The 27,820-nt window shown below is 40.1% G+C and overlaps 1 protein-coding gene across 1 annotated transcript in view; it reads right to left on the bottom strand.

The window, feature by feature from the left end:
- The window catches only part of itga1 (integrin, alpha 1), a 51,329-nt gene that overhangs the window by 9,082 nt on the left and 14,427 nt on the right, over nt 1-27,820 (bottom strand). The window contains exons 2-18 of the mRNA XM_072371601.1: nt 20,917-21,037; nt 17,666-17,775; nt 14,902-14,990; nt 12,873-12,987; nt 11,727-11,854; nt 10,948-11,096; nt 10,563-10,713; nt 9,681-9,855; nt 9,140-9,213; nt 7,816-7,963; nt 6,878-7,023; nt 5,406-5,549; nt 5,031-5,282; nt 3,536-3,666; nt 2,527-2,702; nt 2,286-2,437; nt 19-129 (exon numbers count right to left, since the gene is read on the bottom strand). Of these exons, the coding sequence (XP_072227702.1) occupies nt 19-129; nt 2,286-2,437; nt 2,527-2,702; nt 3,536-3,666; nt 5,031-5,282; nt 5,406-5,549; nt 6,878-7,023; nt 7,816-7,963; nt 9,140-9,213; nt 9,681-9,855; nt 10,563-10,713; nt 10,948-11,096; nt 11,727-11,854; nt 12,873-12,987; nt 14,902-14,990; nt 17,666-17,775; nt 20,917-21,037 (2,372 nt within the window). The remainder of the gene's footprint in view (nt 1-18; nt 130-2,285; nt 2,438-2,526; nt 2,703-3,535; nt 3,667-5,030; nt 5,283-5,405; nt 5,550-6,877; nt 7,024-7,815; nt 7,964-9,139; nt 9,214-9,680; nt 9,856-10,562; nt 10,714-10,947; nt 11,097-11,726; nt 11,855-12,872; nt 12,988-14,901; nt 14,991-17,665; nt 17,776-20,916; nt 21,038-27,820) is intronic.

The raw sequence follows: 27,820 nt of genomic DNA, 5'->3' as shown, positions 1-27,820 counted from the left end.
GACATAAAGTGGTCTTACTGTCTTATTAATGGATTTGGGAAGGCTTTCATCCAGGACGGGCCCTTGGTCCTCATCAGTTAGTCCAAACTCCAAAGACACCAAGAAAGGGCCTCGGAAGTCCAGCTGGGACTGAGACAGAGAAGAAGGCGAGAGGAAGAAAGGAAGACAATTAAGTTTTAAGAGAGAAAAAGGATGCAACAAACTTGCAGCCCACTTGATTCACACATGACTGACCGAAAGCTTTCTGACTGATAATTTGACTGATGATTATCTAATTTTTGCACAATTTGAGTTCATGGATCCAACCTGACACTCCAGATCGGTGGTGGTAGGGTAACACCCTGCAGAATGTTTAACCGGAAATCTTTAAGCCCTTAACACCAATCAGTCACGGTTTAAAGATCACACCCTTATCTGAAATTTACAATTGTACGTGTGCATCCCAGTGGAATATCGTGGGAGAGAAATATTGCAATCATGCCAATATTAATAAAAATCTCAGAAGAACGTGTTAAGCACCTTGTGAAGTCCATGACACAAAGATTTGAGGTTGTTTGGAGAGCCAGTGGTCCTGGTTTATGTTGATATGGTATTTTAGATTAGTGCATATACAAAACTTTATTGGCACATCACCCAACACTTTACTCCAAACAAAAAACATCAACCTGATGGCAGAGCAAAGGTCAGATAATCAACAGCTAGTCGGATTCATCCTCTGGGAGCCATGAATGTCTGCACAAATTTATGTGCCAGTCCATTTAGCAGATGTGAGATGATGTATTTACTGGTTGAGACAGTGGGGTGCAAACAGCTACAACTGGGGCAGAGGGTTAACTAGTGGAAAAGCAAATACACAAGGCGCTAGTACTGGCCTTCATTTCACTAAAATTAAACTTGGATCCTTCTTTCCTTTTAGTTTCTTTCCCTGTGATTGCTAATTATTGATAAGAAAAACTGTGGAATTGGGCATTAGCTTATTGGATTTTCTGAAGGTGGATGCCAGAAAAACAATTAGAACCTTTAAGTGAAAAAAATCAGCTGGTGCCAACACAAAAGGTCTGAATATTTAGCTATCTCATGTTAATATGAGATTGAAACCCCATTTCTTTGGAATCATTGGATCAGCAAAGACACTACGTATTAGTTTTTTTTGTGAATTACTCTTTTTTGCTTTACAGTTGCTGTCAAGGAGAGGAGAGGAGACACATTTGAGGGAGACAGGGTAATTTAGTGGTTGATGCTGTCGACTCATAGTAAGGAGATTAGGCTCTGCGTTCAAACCTGCTGGCTGGCTGGGGCCTTGCTGTGTGGCGTTTGTATGTTTTGTCTGTATGGATGTCTCTACTTGTGTTCCAGCTTCCTCTCACAGTCCAAACACATATATATTAAGTTAATTAACACACACATGGTTGAAAATCTACCTTTGTGTTAGCCCTGTAATGGACTAACAATCTTATCAGCATGTACCCCTGTACTAGACTGATATCAGCTGGGATAGAGCATTGCGACTCTGCACAAAGAAGGAAGTAGAACTAAAGGACAGACAAGGTTCTTTGCGCCCTGGACCAATCATCTGACCCTCAAAGACCTCTGCCTTGGAATATGTGGGAAGTTTCTGGACAGACTGGCACACTCGAACAGAGCAGGTATTCATACTCAGCATACACAACAACACCAGCTGTTTAGTTCCTGATTAGTTCCTCTTTTCTTGCCCAAAGACAGCTAATCAGAGGCTGCAGTGTAGGCCTGGAAAGAGAAAACTACCAGTGTTCTAAGGATTACAGTAGGCGGTGCAACTGTAACATTGAAATCTTTCAGCACCAACCAACCAACCATGTGTGATGTTATCGTAGGAGCACATGTATGAAACTGTCTCAACCGGAGATGTGATTTGGTCACTTACATAAAACACCTAGTTTCCCTCCACATTCACTTTCTTTGCTCCTTTTTTCCCCTAACGTCTCCAGATAATTTATCACTCTGAGGAGTAAGGGGTGAACTCTGCACGCTTTGATCAGGACTGGTCTGTTTCATGTTAAAACCAAGGTCTTCCTGCTTAGCCTAAGCCCTCTCACAGCTTGATTCTGTCTTCTCTCACACCCCAGTTGCATCTCCCACTGGTCAAGACAAAAACTTCCCTAAATGAACAGCACAAAGATTTAAGGCATCCAGTTTATTTGAATATAGTCTCTAAGGGATACAGAATTAGAAATTAAAATTGGAGTTGGTTTTGTGCAGGTAGGAGACCAAAACTGGCCCCACAATTTAAAGATCAGAGTACTCACCGACATCATGAAGGTCACCTCCATGCATTTTGCCTCTCCGTCTTGGATTTTGAAGGTCTTGCTAATCACTTTACGATCATTTTTCTCCTTGTCAATAAAAGTAGCCCTTGAACTGGAACGTAAAGCATCCAGAGTCATAGTATAGCGGACCTCTGCAGGGCACAACATATAGAAATATATGTGGTAAAAAAAAGGTTATTAATGTCACAGTAAGATCACAGTGGGGTTGGGTGGGGCCCACCTGCGGCAGAGCTTGAGGAGTTCTTCTCAGATTTGACATGGTAGTGGAAACACACTTTGGTTTTCACACATGTTGACATGCGTTCTCCATGTTGACACTGATAATAAGACTGCTGCAGTTTGATTTTTGCAGGGTTGAAAGTCATGTTGGCATGCAGCTCTGCAACATCTCTGGACCTGTTGTTGAAAGAAAGGCAAACATTTCTTGAAAAGATAGATAAAGTACAAATTTGTTGTACTTTCACTCCACCTATATTTCTCAGTCCCCTTACATTTATCCTTTGATGCTTTGGTGGCTGGATAAAACTTAAGTCTGGAGCCAGTGCACTAAGCTGTATTACCAAACTGCAGGTAAAGTAGTAAGATGCATTATGCCATATACACACATCTATCAAGGTCCATATTTCTGCTGAATTGATATAATATTTCTGCCTACTTTTCTTTTGATGTATGCATGCATGCATGTGTGTGTGCTTCCATTTTCTCAAAGCAAGGAACAAGAAGCGGATGTTCTGTATCCTCAGCAAAATACTTGGCCTCAACTCTCTCCATCCTACTGTTAAGCCTTCTAAAACACAGCCAGCAGTCCAGGAAGAGCAGCCACAGCCAATTCCTATTTAAACTCTGAGCCACCTGGGAGATGGAGTTTTCACACAGCTTGGTTGAGCTCCAGCCAGCAAAAGCTGTGGGAGAAGATCTGCCTGGGAAGTTAAATTATGGTGGGGGCTGATGTTTCAGAATTTTGTGGGCTGATTTCTGTATAGTGTTGTCCAACAGTGAAGTGCTGTGTGTAGGCGGGGGTTTTGACAGAGAGATCATGAGGAAGTCGTTGGTCTCCAGCCTACAAGCCCAGTGGGACATGCACAGCTGTCTAAATCCGAATAAGACAATGCAAAGCAGACATGTAAGATGATGTCTCCAGGATAGGAGTGCTGCTGCTGGTAATGATTGAAGTGGAATGTGTAGCATAAGGAGTGACTGTTTACATGTGAGGATGGGCCATTTCTCACCAGAACAGAGAAGCCCCTCCTAGACCTCCTATGGTAAGATCAATGATCCCATCGTCATTTAGATCCATGACTCCATGTATCGACTGACCGAAGAATTTCACCTTATCTCCATCGCCGCCCGCAGGGATACGCTGTGGAGACACCAGGGAATAAATCAAAGTACATTAAAGAGGTCATATTATGCATCAGTTTTTTTTCCACTTCTGTCTGTGTACTATCGAGCATTTTTGTCCATGTACCACGTCTGTACAATTGCAAAGACCGAAGCCCATAAAAAAGATAGTTACTTCTCTCACAGAGGCCACTGCCCCAGCCTGAAATGCCCCGTTTGTAGTGCAGGCCTTTCCTACTTTACTTATCTACCATGTAATACATCTTAGAAATGCTGCTTGGAGGTTAGCTGAAGTGGTCCAGCTGTGGACATGTGTCGTTAGGCTCCTAGTTCTGTGAGTCTGTGAATCTCTCAGGCTCTATTAACGTTCACTTATTTAACCTTAAGCTGCACGTTAAAGTGTTGTTTCTGATCAAATCTGAGTTGAGGATTCAGCATTTGAGCTGCTGAACCTTCACTTACTTTAGCTCTTCAAGGCCTAATCTGATAGTTTATTCCAACTTTTGGAAAGCAAAATGACCACTGGTCATTTATTGCTCGTCTTTAATCCACCAGACTTCTGTGACAAAAGCCCAAAACAGAGTTTTTGGACCACGGGAACCTTTTCAAAGATCTCATAACTCTTGGGGACAGCCCGTCTCCTTTGTCGCGTCTGCACAACAGGAACTGATTATAGCTGATTGTCTGTTTTTTTATTCTTCTCTATTTCAGAGAAGGAAAGGGAGTATTTCCAAACACGAGCGAAACCATCTGTGATTAAACTGTGCAGTGATTGGTACAGATGACCTCAACAACAAATGGAACCTTCCCAAATACAAAACAACAAACCCCCCCCCCCCAAAAAAAACAAGACTTCTAAACATTGGTAAAATGTTGCCCATATAAACAAACAGTCCTTAATATTAACCTCTAAAAACATAACATAACAAAGGATTGGGCAGACAGCGAAGCCCAGGGTTTTTCGAGCCAATACGCAAGACATTATAATGTGGTTTTTTTTTTATTCTACCAAGCACCTTCTGGTTGTTAAGTCACTTTCTAATTGTAAAGTGCAACAAGAGAAAAACTCCATGGATACTGGGATACTGGGATCTCCCCAGTATCCATAACGCTTAGATAATCCCTGTTTGGTCTAAATGGACCTAACAGCTCAAGTAAAACCTAAAAAAATTTACACAAGCTGCACAGTTTTCTATTTAGACATTTCATAGAGCCCCTGAGCAGCTTGTCCTGCGCAGGCCCCTTTTTTCCAATACCTAACACATTTATTGAAAAGAAAGCTAACCAGCAAAGAAAAAGTCACATCCAATGGCATTTTTGCTTCTCTTTAATCGAAATGAACAATAAGAGATATTCAGGTATTGGCAGTTTGGGGATTCTCACCTGAACAAACTTCTCTTTCAGTGATGTCTTCTCTCCATGATAGATGTAAACAGCTCCTCTGTGGTCATTCTCAAACGGTGCACCGATCGCCACATCATTGAGCCCATCAAGGTTGAGATCTGAGATTGCTGCTATGGCTGTACCAAACCGGGCACCACAAGGTTCATTTTTATTGGTACAGCTGGCTGAGCTGGCACTACAACAGGACTGATTTATGGGCTTTAAAGTAAACTCGTGCTCAAACAGACCCTCCTGGTAATAAAGCCCAAAAAAAAAAACAGGATTATTATATGTGTCAACATCCTACCTCTCTAACTGGGATATTCTGCAAAAATCTACCAAACAGAAATGTTAGCTATTTTCAGTGAGGTGTACCTGACTGAGCTTATACACGTAGACTTGTCCCTGCTCGTTTCTTTCCGAGCCCATGTACATTGGAGCTCCAACCAAAAGTAGGTCCGTAATGGAATCACCGTTGACATCGACTGTCTGCAGGACACTGCCAAAGTATGAACCAATCTACACAGAAGAGCACAGAATCATCGGTCATCATCGGGTGACATAATTCTCTGCTCATATGGCGAGCATGTTATTCTGGCAGGAGGTAGAAATATGGGCAAATCCTCTGTTGACCAGGAAAAAGTGGGAAAAAGATCCAACTGGGATCTAAGCAAATAACACATATAACACAAATAACACATTCAACAAATAAATAATCTTTGTGTCACCTAGTAACTATGCAGGTATTTCTTCATTTTGCTGAATTTTACTGCTTCTCTATATGATAGAGAAGCAAAAATCATTATTATATTATGAGTGACCAGTTCATGAGACAGACTCAAAGAAGTTGTATCTAAATGCTCAACACTGCATCTTTATTAAACTGATGGGGCCTTTACACCTGAACCTTATCCCTGATTACATATTACACATATCACATTGAACGGTTTATGTATAGTACATATATTGCACATGACACACCCAATTTCAAAGCACTACATTCAAAACAGGCGTGATTCTGTCATTGGCTGAGGAACACTACCAGAAATCACTGTCTGTGAACACAGATTAACAAATGCAGGTTAAAGCTCTGCCATGCAAGACAGGGAGGCTCTTCTCTGGATCAGAGCTCGTTCAGACATTTCTCCAGCTGAAAGAAATTGGCACAACGGGAATTGGAAAATATGACAGAGAAGACCCAGGACAGATGAGCTGCTAAACTCAGAATGGAACAACACTCCCTGTCCAGAGGTCCAGTGACTGGTCTCCTCAATTCAAAGATGTTTCCAGACTGTTTTAAGAAGAGGGGAGGCTGCAGAGTGGTAAAAATACATGTAGCTGCAACCCAACGTTTTATTTAGACGTGGTGCTGCCATCAAAATTCACGATGACCTCATGTTTTTAATAAAATAGTAAAATGTCTCACTTTCAACTTTTGTTATGTTTTATATGTTTTCTTGTGAAAGAAGAATTTTGGTTTATGAGATTTACTTATTTTATAGCATCTCAGCGTTTTCTTTAGATTTGGGGTTGTAAATAAGATAACATATATATTATAACAGCATGTATCATTATGTATTTTGTTCTTATCATTGAGTATGTGTGTCTGGTTGCTAGAATTGTGCTATGAATTTGAATAGATGCTTACACACTAATATACACATGTATGACTAAATAAATGTAGAGAGTTGCGCATAACATAGAAAAACATACAAAGCCTTCTGCACGTTGGAGATATATCATCTTAAATGTATTACTGGGTGAAACAACTGACACTCCATCTTTTCAGAAAAAAGATAATGGGAGGGCAGAGGGTAGCTGAGATGGCAAACTGACAAAACACTCACCTGTTCTCCTTTCAGTATCTGTAAGATGATAATTTCGTCCTTCTCGTTCATTCGGTAGATAACGACGCGGCCTGTGTGGTTGAACCGCGGTGCCCCTGTGATGTACAGCTCTCCTTTATGAGAGGATGCTGACTGAACATCATAACCTACAGAAAATGCATTCACATGCTCTGTTACAGTCAGCAAAAACGGGCAGAAATGATATTTGTGATGTCACCTGGAAAAAGAAAAAAAACACACTTGCGCTCTTTGTGAGATATTTGCAAAGCTTCTTCAGGCTTCTGTTTATGTCTGACTGTGTGAAGGAAACTGTAAAACACCAGTGGAAACTGGCAGGAGCACACACCCTCTCAGAAAAGCCCACTCGACAAGCTGCAGTCTGCCCTTAAGATTCGAGCACATGCCAACAGCTGAGTTTACAGTAAGCGAGCCTGGACCCTCCAGTGCTCCATTTAATGACATGTTGATTAAATAACTCGATATTAAGATGCTGTGGTCACTTTACAAGCCATAAAAGGCAGCAGGACTGGAAGAAGAGCCTGTATACATTATTGATGGGACGCAGAGAAAGACAGAGAGGCATCTGCTGTCGGAGTTAGACAAATTACATATCTTCCTCCTCCACAAAGCAGAAAAATTTCACTCAGTGCTTAAAAGATCTATCTCAGCTTTATCAGTTCAGATTGATGTGTTACTTCACTCAGCCTCAGGTTCACATCTAAAGAGTTTCTCGACGACACATAATACTAATGACTAAAAGACAACATATATATATTAAGTTACTGTTATCTCTGTTGACAGGAAACCTCAAACTGCAGACATACTCAGTTATTACAGTATAAATCATTAATCCATGAAGAGTAAAATTCTTGCCTAGAGAGCAGATTTTCGGTGCGTGACGCAAGATGGGGATTGATTCAGAACAAGGGTCCACTCACCATGGTAACTAGCCAGTCCTTCATACCCGGCCTCAGTCTTTGGGTCATAAAACTGACTTTTTCCTGGAACAATTGGTCTTTGGGCAGTTTGCATTACCACTGTTCCGTTCCAGTCGTACGCTCCCACCGCTCCCAGTAACACACCTTCCTACAGGAGAAAACACAGCGGACGTCAGTACAATTGGACACAATAGACGAGGACCATTTCTGTTGGACAATGATTCAGTTGTGTCTTAAGAAAATGTGGCAGAGGTTAAATCTAAGGAGTGAAAAAAAAATCTACACAGAATAAATGGCCAAAAAAATTAGCATCAGAAGTACACGATTTCACTTTCTCAGAGTGAATAATATCTAAATAATGATAACACTAAACACCAATGGACAGCAGCAGTTGTTGTAGTATCCTGAGTGGAACATCACAGGCAGACGTGGTCCATGTGATGCTAATACCGACAAAGAAGTTATAAAAAGACACCAAAACTATCTCTTTGACATCTATCAAGAACAAACCACTGCCAGTCACAATATATTTTGAGTGAATATTCAAAAATATTTTGGGACATCATAAAAGTTGTTGGATATTTGTGGAACTGTGTTATTCCTACTGAATTCTACAAGAGTTAATATGACTCACTTTTTACAAGTGATTAGTTGTTTCACTTACCAAACTAATCATGCAGGATATGATATGGATATTTAATCACAACAAAATGTGTCAAATGAGATCTTGACCACAATGACCTTTAAATCACATGTTCAGCACTCAGTGACACACTCATTGTGTTTGATTATGTTACGTTGAGAGAGAGCTCACAATGATAGAGGAGGTGATAAACACGAGTCTGGAGAAGGAAGAGAAGCGTAGGAAAGGATCCTGTTTGTTTTTAAATAGATGCAGGAAATACCTATTGAATGAATTTAAGAGGCACGCAAAGGGGGTAAAATCAACAACCGTCTGATTCAACTTCCTAAACCGTCGCTTGTGCTGTTCATGTCTCGTGTTTGCCTTTCGGTCTCTAATGCAATCAGACAAAACAGCACCAGTCTGCAGCAGAGTGACTCAGAGGACAGAGAGCGTCTCTGACTGCGCTCTTCCACTGACAGAGGTGAATCGCCACAGGGCTGAAGATCCACCACAGCCTTATCAGCCTTATCTCTGTATGAATTCAAAAGTTGCTCACATACATGAACCCTTTCTTATTGACCAAAGATATGATCTACTTACTGTATTGGCTCTATGAATTATCAATCAGTCACCGATTTGTACTTTGCCAGTGTGGCTTTGGTTTATTTATCAGATATAAATATTTGGATCTGAACTTACTTTAGAAGCATGAGCACTAAACCCAGTTTGGGACATCTCCATCTCAAAGGAGGACGTGAAGTTGCTCGATGTAGCTGGAGAGGGAAAAGTTCAGTTTAGTTGCACAGTAAATTGTGTTAGTGTCTTTTTGTCACATTACAGATTAATTGTTGAATCAAAATATGTGTTTAGAATGTTAAAGACATAGTTTGACTTTTGAATATATGCAACCCTTTCTTGCAGGGAAACATAGACAAAAATGAAGCCTCTTAGCTCTTGTGAGGCAGTTGGATCATCATATTACATTGTTTACAATTTTATCTTTAATCAGTCAGTACAAAAATAACAGAGAACAGCCATGAACCAGGTCAGCTGTTAACTCCATTTGCATTCTTTGTGCTACTAAGGAAGCAGTTTGCTGGCAGTAGCTTCATCTGTCTCTGGGACAAAAAGTGAATATGAGCATTTCCCAAAATGCCAAACTCCAGCTTTAAAGCTGTATGGTGTATGACTACAGTGGGTGAGCGTGTAGAAACAAGTAAATACGTGCTTCGATGTTTACCTTCCAAAGCAAATATCCTACTCCCCAGGGTATCCACAATATTCAACAAAGCAAACTCATCAGACACGTTAAAGAAATGGTCACGTAGTGGTGGACTGGATATTGACTCGATCTCTTTGATAAACTTCTGTACTTCCTCAGCAGTTTTGTTCTGACGGTTGTAGTCTCCCAAAACCTGGAAACAGCAACATCACGGTACAACAATTGTGATGAATTATGATGCATTATTTCTTGATGAAATGTTTTTATTCATAACACTAACTAGGTTTCCATTCACTAGCAAAGCAAATCTGAAGTGGAAAACATGCAAATCAGACACTTTTCCACTGGTTTGAAGATACAAACTAGGCTGCGTAGTGTCACGAGAAGGTCGCGGTATAATCTTGGTTACTAGTGGTTGTGACTCAGTATAAGTAGTTATTCCAACAGGATAGAAACCTCAAGGAGGCAAAATGACAATTGAGTGGACATCCAAAAGAGGAAAATGTAGGTAACTCTTTTTATTTAGCTGTTCATCGTTTGCTGGCTCAGAGTGGAAACAGATGAGTCACATAATTTTATCTTTGCTAGAAAAGATGCTTCAAGTGAGAATATAAACCATTTTGAGTATTAGGAGAAGAAGGGTATTTTTTCCTTCAATCTTTACCGTTCTTATTTACATTTTCGACATGCAAAACTAAAACAGCAATAGAAACCCAGCTACAGCTCCAGTAGCCACTAAATCACTGCATGTCACTATGATTTGTATTGCTATGCTTCAGATACCCCAATCAAGAAGAGTAAGTGTAGTTTTTGGACCTTTTGCTAACAGCTTAGTCAAAACTTGATGCATAATAAAACAGTGAACACACTGCTAATAACTCAAAGACAGTTTGTACGCACAGCAATGCCAAACCTCTCGATGCCATGACTTTCACACTCGCTGATGACCCTGTCTCGATCATAATAGTCATGTGACTCTCCGTCAGTCACAATCACCATGACTTTCTTCGCCCCAGGTCGTGCACCCCGCTCTGGCATGAAGGCTTCCTTCCTGATTGTTAGGGAGTGGAAAAAATCAGTGTATTGCAGCTTCTGGTCAGTTGAAAGTCATTAATTTCCGATCAGTTAGCACTTGTTGATGTAAATGAGGAGGACAAATTAACAGACATGTGTGCAGCAAGTTTAGAATATCACTCTGCTGTTTAGGGTTCCATTAAACCAAGTCTTAACTGTAAATTATTGGGGAATTCTGGTCAAGTTATTTCTAAGCAGGCTGATGATGTACCTGGCTGTTTCAATGGCCAGGAACGTCTGAGTCTTCATGCCGGTGTGTTGAGGAAGGCCACTAACATACTTCTGCAGCTCAAGAGTGTTGTCAAACTGGCTCAGGTTAACAAGGTGTTTTACGGTTGCGCCATAGGACACTATGCCCACCTGGAAAACACACACATATACACACATTTGTCTTTTAAATGTTATCCTACATACAATTTACTTTTCAAGGCTTATTTCTTCTGACCTGCCCCTCCCAGGCAGTCTAGAGAGGATGTGGCAAGGTCTGCTGAGGTTGATATGACACAATGTTCTTTAAACAGAAGACTTTAGCAGCCATGGAAGATGTGACTTTCAACCACAGTGGAAGACTTTCCAGTGCTTCCCTGTGGAAACTCTGCAAGCTTCAGGCCAGATTGACTTAACCATAGCAAAAACTAATCACTCCATCTCTGTGCGATCCAAGACAAGTGGACAAAAATACACCATTTGTGTAACTTAATAAGACAGAGGCTTGTCCTACAGTTGCCACTATGTTGAAAATATCTCAATGGAGGAGGCTGAAGTGATCAGATATAGAATTAAAAAGTGAGTTGGCAGCAAATAATGGATTCCTTTGTCATTTTTTTCTCATTCAGGTTGTTAAACAGAATAACCAGTTCATTTATTTATCCATGTTTGAGTTCACAACCTTAATACGACAAACATCCATGTGTTTAAGATCAAGAGAGTAATTTCCACTAGGAATCGGCACATTAGAAAAAAAAGTGTGAATTTAGTCTTGACACTGACTTGTGAGAGCTCAGGTCCGACGTCAGTTTTATTGAGGAAGCCCAACACAAAATTAACAATGCTTTCCCAGGGGTAGATGCTGTTAGATCCGTCCAAGACCATCACAATGTCCAGATTCTTTGAACACTCTGCAACAAAAGACAGAAATGATATATTATCATTAGTGGATATCTAGTTGAGTTTCTGAGTATGCAGTAACATGCCCAGTCCAGGAAAGAAAAAAAATGTATTCAACTAAATATATGCATAATTCATAGACTTTTAATGTCAGTTTAAAGCTGCTGTTTTTAGCAGACCATTACACACACAGATGATATTCTAAAGAAACAAGGATAAAATCTGTAATATAAGATACAAATTAAATTAAATGTCCTGTAAAATACAAATGAAGTTAAATGTCCTGTAAAAGTAGTGCAAATACACACTCCCTGAGTTCAGTGTGTACTTGAGGAGCATTTAGGAATTAACAGTCTTGAGATCTGGTCTGATGGATATTGGTTTTAAATCGGATTTAAAGCCCTCCAAATGCATACAAAGATATAAAAAGGCCAACAGGATGTTTTTTCACTTGAGGCAAAAAGGCAGAATAAGTTCAGCCGTGTTAAAATTGTTATCTCTTGATCTGTCAGTTCTAAAATTTACCCTCTTGCAGTATTGATATAATCAGTTCATGATAACTTTGGATATTTCACTGCTCTAAATAGTTTTAATGGGTTTTTACAGCACAATATGATCACTCTGTGTGTTTGTCTTTGGTAAAGGAATAGCAGAGAGAGTGATTCTGGAGGAATAAGACAAACAGAAAGAGACAATGATCGTAGACTGTTTACACTGCTTCTTTCTTGACTGTTTCCTTCCAGGGAAACTGAGTGCAGTCCCAGTAAACTGTCTCCTAACTTGGGCATACAAAGCAGCAGAAGGGCTGAGCTGGGCCGGACCTGAGGGGAATGGGGGTGGCAGACTAGTTTACATTAAGAAGAATGCTCTAATCTCCCTTTTCTATGAGGGAGGGCGAGTTTGATGTCGGGGTCTTGGGTGGGACTGCTGTCAGGAGTAGATTATAATCTCTTATCCTGGACAGATAATTTGTACAGGCGTCACATCCTCTATGGAGCTGGTGGGTCCTAGCTTCGATGGGCTGCATACCTTGCACTGATGGTGCTATGGAGTTGAGGATCTGGAAGGAGGAGCTGACGTTCGCACAAACACCTGAGATGAACTGCTGCTGGCCGCACATGTAGCCATACTGAGGACCACACGCCTGTGGAAACAAGACACAACACACATACAAACAAACTGAGACTGTGAGAGAGGGAAACTCACAGGCTGAGACTGGTTAGCTTTCCACTAGCATGAAGTCATGGGTGAGAGGAGGTTCAGGGCTACTGGAGATGAATAGCAGAGAACCCAAGAGGAAAGAACTACTCAAACGATGGATTAAAGAGAGACTATTTAAAGTCACCAGAGGTGATGTCTCTATAGAGAGACAGAGGAGAAAGAAGCAGAGAGACGGAGCCTGTGGGGATATAGGGCTTAAAAAGGACCAACAACAGCTGGAAAATTAAATAACAGTTATTAATTTTCTGGCTCCATTTCCCTAAATGTTCCTGGACCTCAGGGGTCCTCTAATTTTAGGAGAGAGCTGTTCATGACTCGGTGAGGCTGTAAAGGGCTGCTCTGAGCTAACTGCTCATGTCAGTATGTTAACATATTTACCATGATAATGGTTTAATATTTACCCTTCTCACTACGTTTGTTTTGTTCACCATATTACTGGCATCCAAACTTGCATGCTAATATTTGCCAATAAACAGAAAATAGTAAAAGTTTTAAAAATTCAAGGTGCGACGGCCAAATGTCAAACTAAAGGCTTAAAACAATAGTTCATAGAGTAGCCTGTGAGATCACGGTGGCTACATCTATTTCTTATTACTGTCATGATTGAATGAGCCATTGTTTAAAAGTGTGTTAAGGATCTTTTTATCTTTTTAGAGTGCTCAGCTGTATAGTATTCCGCTCTATTATGAGCTCATTAATTGGTATTATGAATTAGCAAGATGCCAATGAATAGTCTATCAGTGAGTTAGGAGCCTAATCGTTCATTCACTGACTGACAGTAAACACAGAGGGGGAGTGGGGGGCAGGGAGGGGGACAGAATGTAGGAATACGTAAAACCCAGGCTTCACTGCATCGCAAGGTACCGAGAGACGTCTACGTTGCAGCTGAGATCAAAGATGTGAGGTCAACAAGGACCATGATCATTCAACTGGAAGCTGCCAAGCTCAAAAGCTGTTGCAGACAAGGTGCTAGAAGTTATGTTACAGAAGTGATCCTCAGGGGAGTTTTTTTTTTTTCTCTCAAGTGGATCATCACTCTGTTTCCAAGTGCACTTGATGCAGATGTCATGAAAGATAATTCGTAGGTGCTCTCCTTGATGATTTAGATGATTTATATCAAGTAGCCTAACTCTCAAGTTTTGAAAAGAATTAATGGGCACCTCCACACCTCACAACTTAAAAATAAATTGAACAACTGAATGATTACAAAAATGTATCCTTGAAGAAAATGGAACAAAAATAAGTGGCTATGCAAGGTGAGCAATTATGACAAATGGATAATATTTACAATAGCAAATAGCCAGTAAGGACACATAAAATTGATCTGTTCAACACTCCGTGTTCATTTGCTGGAATTCAACACCCTTCACAATGAACACAAAACAAATGGACGGTTTTACATAGGCTTTTAAATGAAAAATGTGTAAAGTTATGTAGATAACTTGGCATGCTGTTGGGCTTCAGTTAAACCTTATTTCTTCTTTTTCCAAATATTCTTGGACCACTTAACAAGTTGCACAAATACACATTTAATGGCTCTGTGATTTTCAGCCCCTGTCAAAGTGATCATCAAGCTTAAATAAAACTGCTTACAGGAGTTCTTCACCATTATACACATTCATACATTTCTTCATCTGTACAGTAGATTCACATTATCCCATTTCACTCCCAGGACATGAAGCCTGATTGGGGAACTCAGAATGTCAAACTCTATGTTTCCACAGGGTTGAAAGGTCTAGTGAACATATACTTGGCAGCCCAGCTTCATGCAGAAAATAAGCAAAGATCAGTCTGTTTTTCTCTTCGTTATAGAAAATATAGAACACTTCCTCCTTACCAGAAATCCTCCACTGGGATTGGTCACCAGTGTGGTTCCCATGGTCATGTTCTCCTTGACTTCACGCAAGTTGGGAACAGTTGTGTTTGCTGAAAGAGAAAAAATTAGGATGAATAAACAGAGTGAGACAAACAGAAAGCAGCACGGAAGACAAACAGCTGAACAAATTCCTTCCTCTCATTTTCCCACAGGGTGAGTGCTGCTCACCCTTCTTTCATACTTCCGTCTGTCCAGAACATGTAATAATCACTGACATGTGGTTAAATATAGTGCGTTTTATTACTTTACCATGCTGTCCCTCTGTGTGTAGCTTATGGCTGTTAACAATCATTGAAGTGAAGACAATATGGGGGAATCGAATCATTAAGCAATCACAACATGTGGCTAAAATTAGCAACTAATACCTCAACATGAGAATGCTTTGGATGTGATTTGGATATTCGTTTGGAGGGGTACGACATATTCTTGCATAAACATTCACACGCCATGTCAGGATTGAATCAAGCTCCTCATGAGGACATTTTCCTGTGAAACACAACTATTAGCAGCTTTGCTCTACTATTCATCTCTATTTTTGCACAGATCCCTTATCTTTGTACATTTACTGGCTGCTAGCACATCAAATATTCCAAATATATCAAAGCACGGAGCACATGGGGATGTTTAAGACTCCCTGCTGACCACAGCATTAAAAAGATACCCCAGCTTACAGCTGTATTTGATACTACAGTAAAAGGTGAAGTAAAAATAAATTGGCTTGTATGACTGTTCCTTTTTTCTTAATCTAATCTAATAAAATGGGGTGACACGGATGGAGATCTTGTGGCCCATGACATGTCCACATGGGACCAGAAACAAGCTTTGTTCTCAGTGACACCTCATAACTATCAGAGCAACTCACACATAAATCCTCTTTGTCCGCAATGATCTCTTGAAAATTGAAGGTGAAATAGATGGAAACTAAAATACCAGTTTGAAAAATTTTTCAAACAAACATTATCATGAATTGAAGATACTTTTTTATTGTACTTGTAACCAAAGCACACTAATTAGAAATATACTGTACACATACCTATAAGCAATTAAACTGTCACTACTTGCAGAATAAATAATTTGTGATTGATATTTTCATTTTTTTGTCAAATTAGTATATTCACTGCTGTAAGCTGGGAGGTTACAGTTTGTAAGCCTACAGCCACAGATTGCATTTGTGCAGCCAACTGATTACACTATTGTCTGCAACATGGAATCAATTTTCCATTTAGCAGGTAACCCAATAATCTTGGGTGTTCGACTTTCCTGCTTGTATTTCAACATGGGTAATGATCTTGGCATAACTGCCTTTCGGCTTTACTGTTCGGGTGGAAGCGTGGTTACAGATTACAACACAGCAACCACACACTTTTACCACGCTCATTATGGTTTGGACTTGCTCGTCTGTGCTGGGAAAGTGTCAGAACAGTATGGAGACAGAGCCGGCAATGCGAGACAGTTGTCAGCTGGAATAGACATGACAGGACTCAGATGTCTAAAAAGACTTCTCCTTCATTGAAACATCAACATGAACCTATCAAGATGGGTTACCTGCCTCATTTTCAGGCATGCTCAAGTAATATCCACCTTCTGAATTCAAGGTAAGAAATAAGTCATGCAGCTGCTGAGTCATGCTTAGCTTCATTGTAAATTCAAAATACAGCATTGTTGCTGTTGTTGTAATGTAAACTACTGAGTAGTCTGGCTCCAGCTGCATCTCTAAATCAATTTTCTGGGATATTGTCCAGACTGAACTCAAGCCTGTGAATGTCTAAGCCTTTGCTTGTTTGACTGATTCAAGAAAAAACAAATACAGCACTATCCAATCATTTACTAGCAGCTGGATACCTTTACTTCAATTGTTTGATATGTCTGAGGTATGAAGAGCCAAGTTGAAATATTTCAGTTTTAATCTCAGAGGTGTAAGCTGCAGATCTGCTGGACACGCTACCACCCAGTTGTCCCGTGTTGACACGCATAGAGGAACACAAACAGGGGCTTAGCAGCCCCCTGACCGGGAGCTGAGTTTTGTTTATCTTCTTAATTAAGATAAATTGGAAAGAAGAAACATTAAAACATAGTTTCCTGTTCAGATGGAGTCAAATGTCAAACTGTCCTGTTAACTTAAACACACAGTATCAGACTTAATGTGCACCAAACAGCTCTAAGACTGAGCGTTGAGTAAATGAATGCACTTTTCATCTTTCATCAGCTAAGATAAACACATTATAGTTCTGTTAAGCTTTCAGCTTTAAGTCGAGACCCAAGTTGGCACACAAGATTTTAAAGCAAGAGGCAGAAGATCAGCAAACTGCAAAGGGAAAAAGGCCTGAAACACACACTGGTTTCTATTTTGTGTTCAGTAATCTGCTTATTTTAATACATATACTATTTATTTCTGGGTAATTGAGATCAACACGAAGCATGCTGTTCATCAATATGTTAACTATGGAACCACCATCCACCATCTACACTGATGATCCTGATGTTCGTCTGCTTGTGGTCTCCAGAAACAGCTCTCCACAAACCTGATGACTGATGAGTTTCAAGTTATTTTCAGTTCTGTGGGAGCTGCTCCATTAGAGCTATGTGCATCAACCAACCATTGAAGCACAAAGTTCCCTTACGTTATACAACTATGATAATATTTGAACTTTGTATCAATTCAAGTGATTAATTAAACTGTATACTGTATCCAGTTAGCACACACACACTCGTATAGTATTCTTACTGGGCAGCTCCAGTTTGACACACGTGTTGTTCCCTTTGTCCGCACGACATTTGTAGACGTCTCCAGTGCGCTTAGCTGGCTGGCCTGATAGCGGTGATCCAATCAGAACCCTGAAGAAATAAAGAATAGCTGATGCTGGTAATGCATTGGAAACGCAGCCAAAAACCACAGAACAGCATCACAACTTTACAACTATAATAACAAGCGCAATACACATATTAGAGAAATGAAGCGTTGGCAGGGGGAAAGCAGTGACTGTGAGGACCACCACTGAGGTCCACATTAATTCAAAACTGGCTTAATTATACTTATGTAGCTGAATAAAACATAAACCACAGATGCAGATTGTCCGGGGAAAAAAAACTGTTAAGCTTATCATGACCTTATTATCACCCTAACCTAACATGGCTGACATTAAAAAGTGTTCAATTAACATTTTATTCTCACCTCAACACATTCCTTTGGATATGTTGCAGTGCAGCGTTACTGTGTCTGTAGGTTTGTTCTGGCCACAAAGGGTCAGCATAAACAACTGGGTCACATATCCATTTCAATGTCCTTGTTTCATGACACTATGTCACTCCATCAGTAAACTGATGCTAAAAACAGCCAGTCATCTGCCTTCCTGTGAACACTCAGGCCTATTAACATTCCTCAGCTCTAATGGGGCCTGGTCATTTCAAAAGAGATGGAGAGTGCAACAACAACAGGCTCAGCTCAGTTCGCTGTCAGCTGCCTGTGAGAAACCCCACAACATTATCATCTTTTATGACACACTGCAGGTATTCCTTTTCTTCAGATTTTAATATATATTCAATAAATAGCTATCAAATCATAACTGGTATGCTCCAATGTGTCAAAGCATTTCTCGGATCAGATAGAGATAGTTTTGTGCTAGTTTCAGTTTTTTTTTTTTTTGGATTCTCCATTGGCAGATGCAGTTTATTTGGTTTCTCTAGGTTTCTCAACACAAACAAGCAGTATTTTGTTTGCTTATAGGAAGAAATTTGTTGCAGACTTGTTGGTTGACTCAGCAAGAAAATGACAATTTATTCTTCCATCTGTTGCAAAACTTATGGCGCCGACAGCTACGACGATTTAAACTATGAAATTATGAAGAATAAGTGCCACATGTAGCAGCTGATTCACCTCTCAACACTGCCGAGGGTGGAGGCCTGGTGGAGACATCTGCGACTAATAAGTCACCTCCCAGTCACGCCAACCTGAATGTGACATCGCTATGTGATTGCTGTATCTTTTTGTGAAATATTCGCCCACAATTAGCCCGTCTCACGTCCCCACGCTGTCTGCATGTCGTCTCTCTCAGGTTCAAGTTGTTATCATGCAGACCTTTTTGGCTGACTTTTTTCTCTAAACCGGAACAAAATTGAGAAGGTGCAGTCACAGCTGGCTCCCCTGATTAGCAATGACTGAATTACTGTAACCGATCTCATGTGAGCTTGAGAAGATCTTTACTGCAGAACACCACCAGGTACAAACACGTTGAGACCAATCTATTGTGCAGCAGGTTGGAGAGAAGCAAACCGAACGAGTAAAAAGTAAAACTCCTGTAAGTACAGAAGAAAAGTAGAAAGAACTTGAGACAAAGAGCTACTTACAACATTCTAATGACATTTAACAAGGTTTTAAAACGTGCTCCCAGGTTGTTTTAGCGGGGATGCTTGGTTTCAGTGTATTTACAGGCTGGGTATGTGGATACTCTGGTGGGCAGTTACAGTTAACAGCTAGTAATAAAGACAAGGATCCTCATTACCCCAGCAGCTGGTGTGCTCCCCTTCACTTACTTTTATAAGGAAATTTATCTTGTATTCTAGAGTTGAATTAAACTCAACTGAGGGCCTGTCATGGTGAAATAAAATGTTCTGAAGTCTGAACTTTTTTGCACAGATCTCTCTTAAACAATAAGTGCTTTTCTCACAAAGTCAGTTTTGAATCGCACAGGTTTTTACCTTCAGAATTTACACAACTTTAACCAAATGGTTTTGTGAAATAGGGATAAAAACAGCAAGTGAAAGAGCACGGCATGAGTCCTGTATCCTGAACTCCTAATTTCAACATGAATTCACTGGGCTATGTTCACATTAGCTGCCACATTGCGTAACTCTGATTCAATACAGATCACACCTGAGACTGTGAGACTGGGTTGGCACTGCAGACTCAATCAGTACAGAGTGATATGTATATGTGGGGCAGCACTAGGGTTCCTGAGAAGATCGCTGTCACCTGGAGACAGGTTACCATGGTATTCCACTGACAATGTGTCTACATAAATTGAAGTAATAAAAAAAAGATTAACTAATGTAAATTACATTACAGATCAGTATATTATATAATACAAGCAACATAAAATGTTACACATTTATATTTGAAAGTTATATTACTTCTGGGTGACATCAGAATTTTTCAATCCACTTCATTTCTGGATTGCACTGAGGAATATTTATGCTGATTTAGCGTTCATTGCTTGCATACTACAACATACCAGAAATACTATGAGGTTGGTGTACTGCTGGGATTAGATTAAGACTTTGGACACGGTAAGAAAAAAAATTATTAACTATTTTAGCACACTAAGTTGCCTTTTAGTATGGAATTCAAGGGAAGAAAATGTGATTGTAGATGTAGGCTATGTTGACTCTTGTAAAGAAAAGTTAGACATACTTACACATTCAACTAAACTTTAGCAACATTAGTGTTAATCTGGCGTTATGTGTCCCAATAACTGGATCACTGACTCTCCTTTAGATTGTTTTTTCATCCCATCAGCATCGGAGGGAACTATCTCTTTTTAACTGCTAAATGCGCCACCGTTTCACTATCTTTCACTTATTGTTTGGTGGCAATCTGAGCAACAGGATGTTTTTCAAAACTTTTTAAACAAAAACAACCCTCCGCATCCAAAAATAATGTCGTAAACCACGGAGCAGGATGTTTTACTCTTCTCTAATGACAACGACCTGCTGGATTTCCCTGAAAATCAGATCTTATACCAAATTAAGAGGACCCATCCTGCTTATGTGTACGAACCAATTAACACAACCGGATGAACTCACTCAGAGGTGAAGATAAAACATTTAGTTTAGATTCATGAAAAATATATTTTTTTTGGTGGTTGTAGTGGTGAGAAAATGTTTGCACCGTGCTTAATAAGGCGAAAAAGACAAGTGATTTATTTCTCTCTGCTCGGTTAAATTTAAGCTGCCGGAGCTCCTGCATAAGCTCAGACTCACCATTTTCCCTCGCTGTTCTTAAACTGCTGGACAGTGTAGCCGAACATGTCCTCCAGCGGCCCGCTAAATGACACACCATTCTTCTGGTCGACGTTGAAGGACAACACACAAGCCAGCAGCCCTGCAAGGACAAAGGAAGAGAAAAGGTTGCATATAATAAGATTGTTGAGAGCTAAATGGCATTATCAGTTCTTTATTGAGTTTATATTAAATAAACTGATCCCGGAGGGATGCGTTTATGAATTTCTTCATTTCAAAAACCCATAAACATTCTCAGGCAATATTTATCACTAATCAAGATAGAACCCACAAATGAAAAATAAACAGACTGAGTTAAATAATATCCTGAAGTAATAAATTAAAGTGGACATTCGGATAATTTGGCCCTAAACTGTGTCTAATTATGTCAATAAAATTTGGCAATACAGAAATAGTACACTAAAATAAGACACAAACTCTAAAAGATATATGTATTACACACTCTCTCGCACTCTCACACACACACACAATCATTCTGGAGGATGTTGGAGGAATTTCGAACATCAGCGTGGAGCACATTGGTCAGAGTTCAGTCTGACCTGCCAGACAATGGTGTCTTCTCTGCTCTCTGACCAGTCTGGCTCCGTCTGTCACTGTGCTGAATATATCATAGAGGCTCTATATAAATCCATCCGCGTCTCATTGTGCCTGCACCACAATGAGACTCTTTATGTTTACTGTGCCAGTGAATTCCTCTAGTATAATTGATTAAATTCCTGGACTTGTGAGGGAGAGCGGAGAAGTGGGAGAAGAGTGAGATTAACTGAAGAACGTGCGAATACAGGCCACATGCATGGAGACACGAATACAAGCAGCTATTTGTACTTTGATTTGGATGCTTTGTTGTTAATGCGTGTGGGCCAAACATTATGGAGAACTACTATGTGAAGTGTGGACTGAAATATTTATAGACCTTTTAGCAGCAAAGTTTGGAAACCTGAGAGATGATGATGTTTGGTCAGTCGAGTCCACCACTTTGCTCCAGAGTGAAATATCTCAGCGTCTACAAGAACATCTGCAATCCCCAGAGGATCAATTCAAAAGACTATCTGCAGAGTGAAATGTCTGACATTTCAGTTAAATTCTCCCCAGGGAGGTTTTCATAAATTCTTCTCATGCTTGTGGAGCCTCGTTCCGTTACATACTTACACTTATTTATAAATGTATTTCAGTAATGCCACATGTTCTTTAACGCTTGTAACTCCTCAATGTGTTGATTAATCATTTCATCCGAGTTTCCTTTTAAGCACATAGGCTTTAAAAGCCTAGCACAAGCAGCTGTGTATTTGTTGATTGAGGTGAACATCTGCAAAAGATCTGAATTCATTTGAATACATATATTCACTGTTTCTGGATGACGGATACAAATGATATTTCATATACAGACTGTCATATGAAACTGTAAAACTGATTCATTAACTTTTCATGGAGTGAAATAAAATATTAATTTATATCTTATTTATGACTAAATGCCCAGTGTCATTGGTGCTTAATTCCATCAGTTTGACAGGAGCTCTGATTGGACAGCTGCCATGTGTTTGCAGGTCTTTAAACATCTTTTTTTTTTACATTGTCATTTAAATGTCAACAAATCTTCATACAGTCGGGCATCATGCAGTCAGAACTGCTGTGCAGACAAGAAGGAAAAGGATTACAAACAGGGTGCGTGTTCGTAGTCCATAACTCAAAGAGGCTCAAAGGCTTGAGTTATATGCAATTATTGTGCTTCTCGCTACTATCTTATAAACAGAGAAGTTATAAAAAACATTCTACTGCCATGTGATGTTGATCAGTAGATTTCATATAACAGAACATTTTCTAAATTCCCAAACAGTGAGGATCAGACTTGCAGAGTCATATAAAGGAACCACTGCCAAGTTATATCATCTCCTCTTTTTCTCCCTTCATCGTTTCTGTACTTCCTCTGTGACCCCCTTTCCCTCTCCCAGAGAAGCTCCATTTCCTGTTCCTATTAACTTCATTATACACCCCCCTAAAATCCACAGGTACACACACTCTCACAGACACAAACACACACACACAGTTAATTTAGCTAATTTAAGATGGCTTCGGGCCAGTTGAGCCTTTTCCATTTATAACAGGCTGAGCTCAAGTGCAGCTCAGAGTCATCCTGGCTTGAGCTGTAAATTATACACAAATGTCCTCTGTCGACTGAAAGACAAAAAGTGTGTCTATCAATCTCATCTTGCTGTCCTTGTTGTCTCCTGACTCTGCTCCACTCATATCAAAGCCAGCCAGTTACGTAACTGGCTATTATCATGAGCAGGACTAACGTCTGTCTTGGGAAACCAGTAAGAGGGCAGGTCTCTTTGCAGATGGAAAGGATCAAGATACTCTGAGGTATTGACATACACAGCTGTCCATCACTGTCTGGAGAATTCATATTGTACTTAGTCATACAGACTTGTAATCAGTGTACTCAACTAAGTACTGCTTACCTGAGTGTGTGACTGACCCGTATGAAGAGTGGCTTTTCTTCATACAGGTCAATGTATATGACAAACTCACTTCTTCTGAGGGTATATTTGGCTGTCTGAAGTAAGTGACAACTCAATGACTAAAACAAAAGGAAAAAAACAGAATCCTGGCACTTTGTTTGGGCCTCCTTAGGTTTGAAAACTTCTCATCGAGTGAGCAGTTTATTTACAAGAGAAAAAAAACTCCAAGCTCCAACTCCATCCTCTTCATCTTTGTTTCAGTGAAACTTCAACTTGAATTTATGCCGCATTCACTAAACCTCTGAATGAACACTTTTGTGCTTTTTATTTTGCAATTATTATTCAGCAAATTCTTATCAGCTGTTATTCAGTTAATGGCCTTATGCTCTAGCAGGTGTTATATCATCACTAGGAAATATCTCCACTGTGAATTAAGTCATACATTTGATGGAGGGGAAGAAATCAGAAATTAAATTAAATTAACTAATTTAAAGAATGACATGGAATAAAAGGGTTTTTTGTCAAGGATGATAAACAGATAAACAGCGAATGCCACATGATCACATTGTGAGTGGAGATAAAGCAGTACTGGAACATGGCTGTGTCATCATCCATGTTTTCTTCTGAATAGGCTTAATTCACAGCAATGCATCTTCAAAGCCTGCAAGCTTTAAGTGTGATTATGGGTTGAAATCATATGTACTTCCTTACTGCTTCGTCCAGCTGCAAGGTATAATTTGATTAGGAAAAACAAGGATTATATGTGATATATGCGATGTGATGAAGTTGATCCAAGCTTGCAAAGATGAGTGATGTGGTGCCAGGTAGCTCAACAGTGTGAGCAGGTGCAGATGATGCTCAGAGGATAACTACTAATAATAGCAGCACTTCAGTGAGGCTGACATTTTTGGTTTGACGTAAAATCTATTTTCATATATTAGTTCATTTCCTCACAGACAAATTCCAAAATTCCCTTTAGTTTCTGTCCAAAATTCACCAAACTAATTACATTACCATCATGGCTAAACTTAGGTTTAGCACTAACTGTTAGTATGCTAACAACCAAAACTATGAAAACCTGCTAAATATCAGAGACTAATGATGTATTGATGTTAACATTTAGTAAAAACCAGCTCTGTTCCTCAGTATTCTCTGGTGGTTAGGTCTGCAGCTGCTATATATTTCAAGCACTTCACAGGTAGACTTAAACACACAGTAATCAACCCAGCAGCCTACACAGGGTGCATAATTAGCAGATCACTCATACTCAACTGGCATAAATAGGTCCTAAAGAATACTTCAACTTCAAGTAATATTTTTTCTGTTTCATCTGCATAATAAACATCAGGGACCCCACTTAGTATTGTGCCCGAAAGCATCCTGTCAATACACACAGGACTGAGGCTGCTGCTCTGCTAATGTGCGATGCAAAATTCCATGCCCATCCTTGTGTTTCACAAAGAGAGAAACCTAATTTCTGCTCAACAGAAATTTCTAATCTAAATTGGTTAAAATAAAACAGCCCTAAGACTACAAGGGTTCTGCTTTCAGTCAGGCTCCACGCAGTTCTGATTGATCCTGGCAGTCTGTCAGCCACACTAACCACCATGAAAACCCAGCTGAGTTTTTTTCACAACCAAAACTGCTCCGTTTCAGTTTTAACAATTCTGCAAGACATCAAGCCATGAAGCAAAAGTGGTCGACGCAGCCAGGGCAGCGAGCAGCAGAGATCAGCACCTGTTGGCCTGTTAGACATCAAACCAGCTATAAAAATTGCCCAACTCAGCACCTGTAGGCTTCAAAGCCTGGTTCAGCAACAGTAAAAACACATACCCAACTGGCACCTGCTCATCTGTGACATATCCAGACAGCTATAAACAGCTTTAAAACTAAACACAACTCAGCACCTGTGGGCAACAAAGTCAAAAACTCAACTTTAATTAGCTGTGGTAAGAAACCTGTCAAATGTAAACTTGATACAAGACAGAAAGATCTCCTGAAATGAAAGAAAAACAAACTTCTATTTTAACTAAGGAACTGAACAGAGTTGATGATGGAGTTAAGACTGATTGAATTAATACATTTCTGTCACACAGGATTGATCAGAAGGACTTTGGGTGTGGCCTTTCTGCAGCATATGCTGGCATTTCACAGCAGACAGTCCTGGCAAGAGAGAGGCTTCATACTCTGGCATGGCCGCGGGCAGCTTTGAGCCATGAAAAACTTATGAAAATGAAATATCTCCAGATTTCCTCCTTTGTTCTTTTATATTTCTCCCTCTTTTTTTCTCTGCTGATCTTCTCTCTCATCTTTTCCCTCTTTTTTTATCCGTCGTCCTCTGCTGACTTCAGCCTGTTGTCTAAGATGTCTACTGGCTTTGCTCTTTAACATTATCCACACTTTCCTCTCTAATCGGTCTAGGAATGTTTATCACAAGCTGAACTTCGGAAAGGTTTTAGCTCTGCTTACTTTGACTTAATTTTCTCATTTGGCTGTCTGCTCAGAGGCTGCTTCATTTTTGGCAAATGCACAGCACAGTGCGTGGGTGTGCAGTGGATACAACAGGTCATGAATGTAGGGGTGTTTGTGTCTTATTATGTGCAGGAAAACAAGGGGCTGAATTCCTTTGAGTTTTAGAGATAATGTCTGGAAACAAAGAAGGACTGGATAAATAACCCAACCCAACGGCATGATTGGAAACAACAGCGGAATTACATGCCAGGCTCTCTGTAAGACTGTACATGTTCCGACACAGAAGCAACTCTCACGGAGAAGTGAAAACTAGGTGCTGCTTGTGTGTTTACACAATAGACATTCAGGAATAGCACTGTCAGTTGCCTACATTTAGAATGCAGCCAGACCCCAATCCACAGTCCCTGGCCCTTGCAAATAGCCTATACAAGGCAGGAGTGTTGCGCCTGTTGTTGGGTCTCTATATAAGGTATGGAGACACAAGAAAGGACGTTGTTGTTGCTCCTCTGATCCTCCAACAGTCCAACAGTTCCAGAGCTGAACTGGTGTGAACTGTAGAGCCTATGGCAGGGCAAGAGGCAGGCATGCCATGATTGACGCCAACACAGTTGTTCTTACATGTTTGAAAAACCTCTGTGTGGTCAGTGTGAATGAACAAAGGCGAGCAACAGTTATGAGGTATACTATATTACATTGATTTGACCCAGTCAGTCTTTTTTATGTTACTGAACTAAAAATAAGTGCTCTACAATCTCAGTTTGCACTTTGCTAGGAAGGTGTGGGGTTCTCCCAAGACTTCCTCCTCCTCCCAGAAGCGAGCAATGGGTCATTTGTTCATGAAGGGCATAAACATCTATAATCATGTTTCAAGAAACAGTTGTTAGATCTTGGCCTCAAACTGGAGTCACATAATTGAAAACAATGCACATATGGTGCCATCTATCCCATGTCGATCCTTAAAAGGATTATGTTGCTTATTGAAGAAAACTCTTGAGAATGACATTAGCTCCAGTGTGGAAAAAACTCATATGAGTTGTTCTGGATGGAGGAAATAATAAATGACCCATCTGGTTGTTTAGTTTTAAGATGTACAATACCTACTGCTGCCTTAGAGTATCTATTTTAGAAGACGCCCCTATGGTTTGTATCTAAGGGCATAAGGAACCCATAAGGACATGATATATTGTTAGTTTGTCTATCCCAGCTAATTTTTACTATTAGAGATTATTATATAATTGTTCAAGTCACACTTTTGCATGTTAAAATGTCAACGTTTGCTTCAGTTTGACATTTGATCAGTTAATCATTTGCCGTGAATGCCTGAGCAGCATTTTATAGCAATCCAATTGATAGCTGAAATGTTTCATTGTGGAACAAAAATCATAGACCAACTTACATCCCTAGAGCCACTCTGGTCGCATGTATTAAAACATCTACTTCAATCTTGCTTTCTATTTAATCAGCTTCCTCTCCTCCATCCTTTTGTTATTCAATTCAACCAGCCTTCTGTTCCTCAACAACATCATCCATCTCTCTACATTTTTTTCTTGTCCATTCATCTCCATCCCTCTCTCCTTCTCATCGTCCATCCCAGCTTCTCTGTGCTTGCATCCCTTCCTTCATTGATTGAACATTTTGGCCTGACGGTGTCAGATTCCATTCTGTGAAACTTCCAGATGTATCCTCTGGAGCTCTGTTTTCTCACTGGTGCAGAAAACATTCAGACTTACAAGCTGAGACCCACACATGACATCATCGCCCCCAGACGGTCGTCAGAGCTTCCATCCCCCCAGAAATCTCTTTCTATAATGCAGGGGTGGCTGACAGTCTTCTAACCATATCCCTTCAGCGATCGTATACTGTCTGGTAAATCTGCTGATACAACAGTTCTGATGTAGATGGAGCAGCTGGATGGAGAGGCACTTCTGAGTTAC

Source organism: Leuresthes tenuis, unplaced genomic scaffold (assembly GCF_036924035.1).
Source record: "Leuresthes tenuis unplaced genomic scaffold, fLeuTen1.0.hap1 SCAF_19, whole genome shotgun sequence".
Lineage (NCBI taxonomy): Eukaryota > Metazoa > Chordata > Actinopteri > Atheriniformes > Atherinopsidae > Leuresthes > Leuresthes tenuis.
This window is presented reverse-complemented; position numbering and strand designations above follow the sequence as displayed.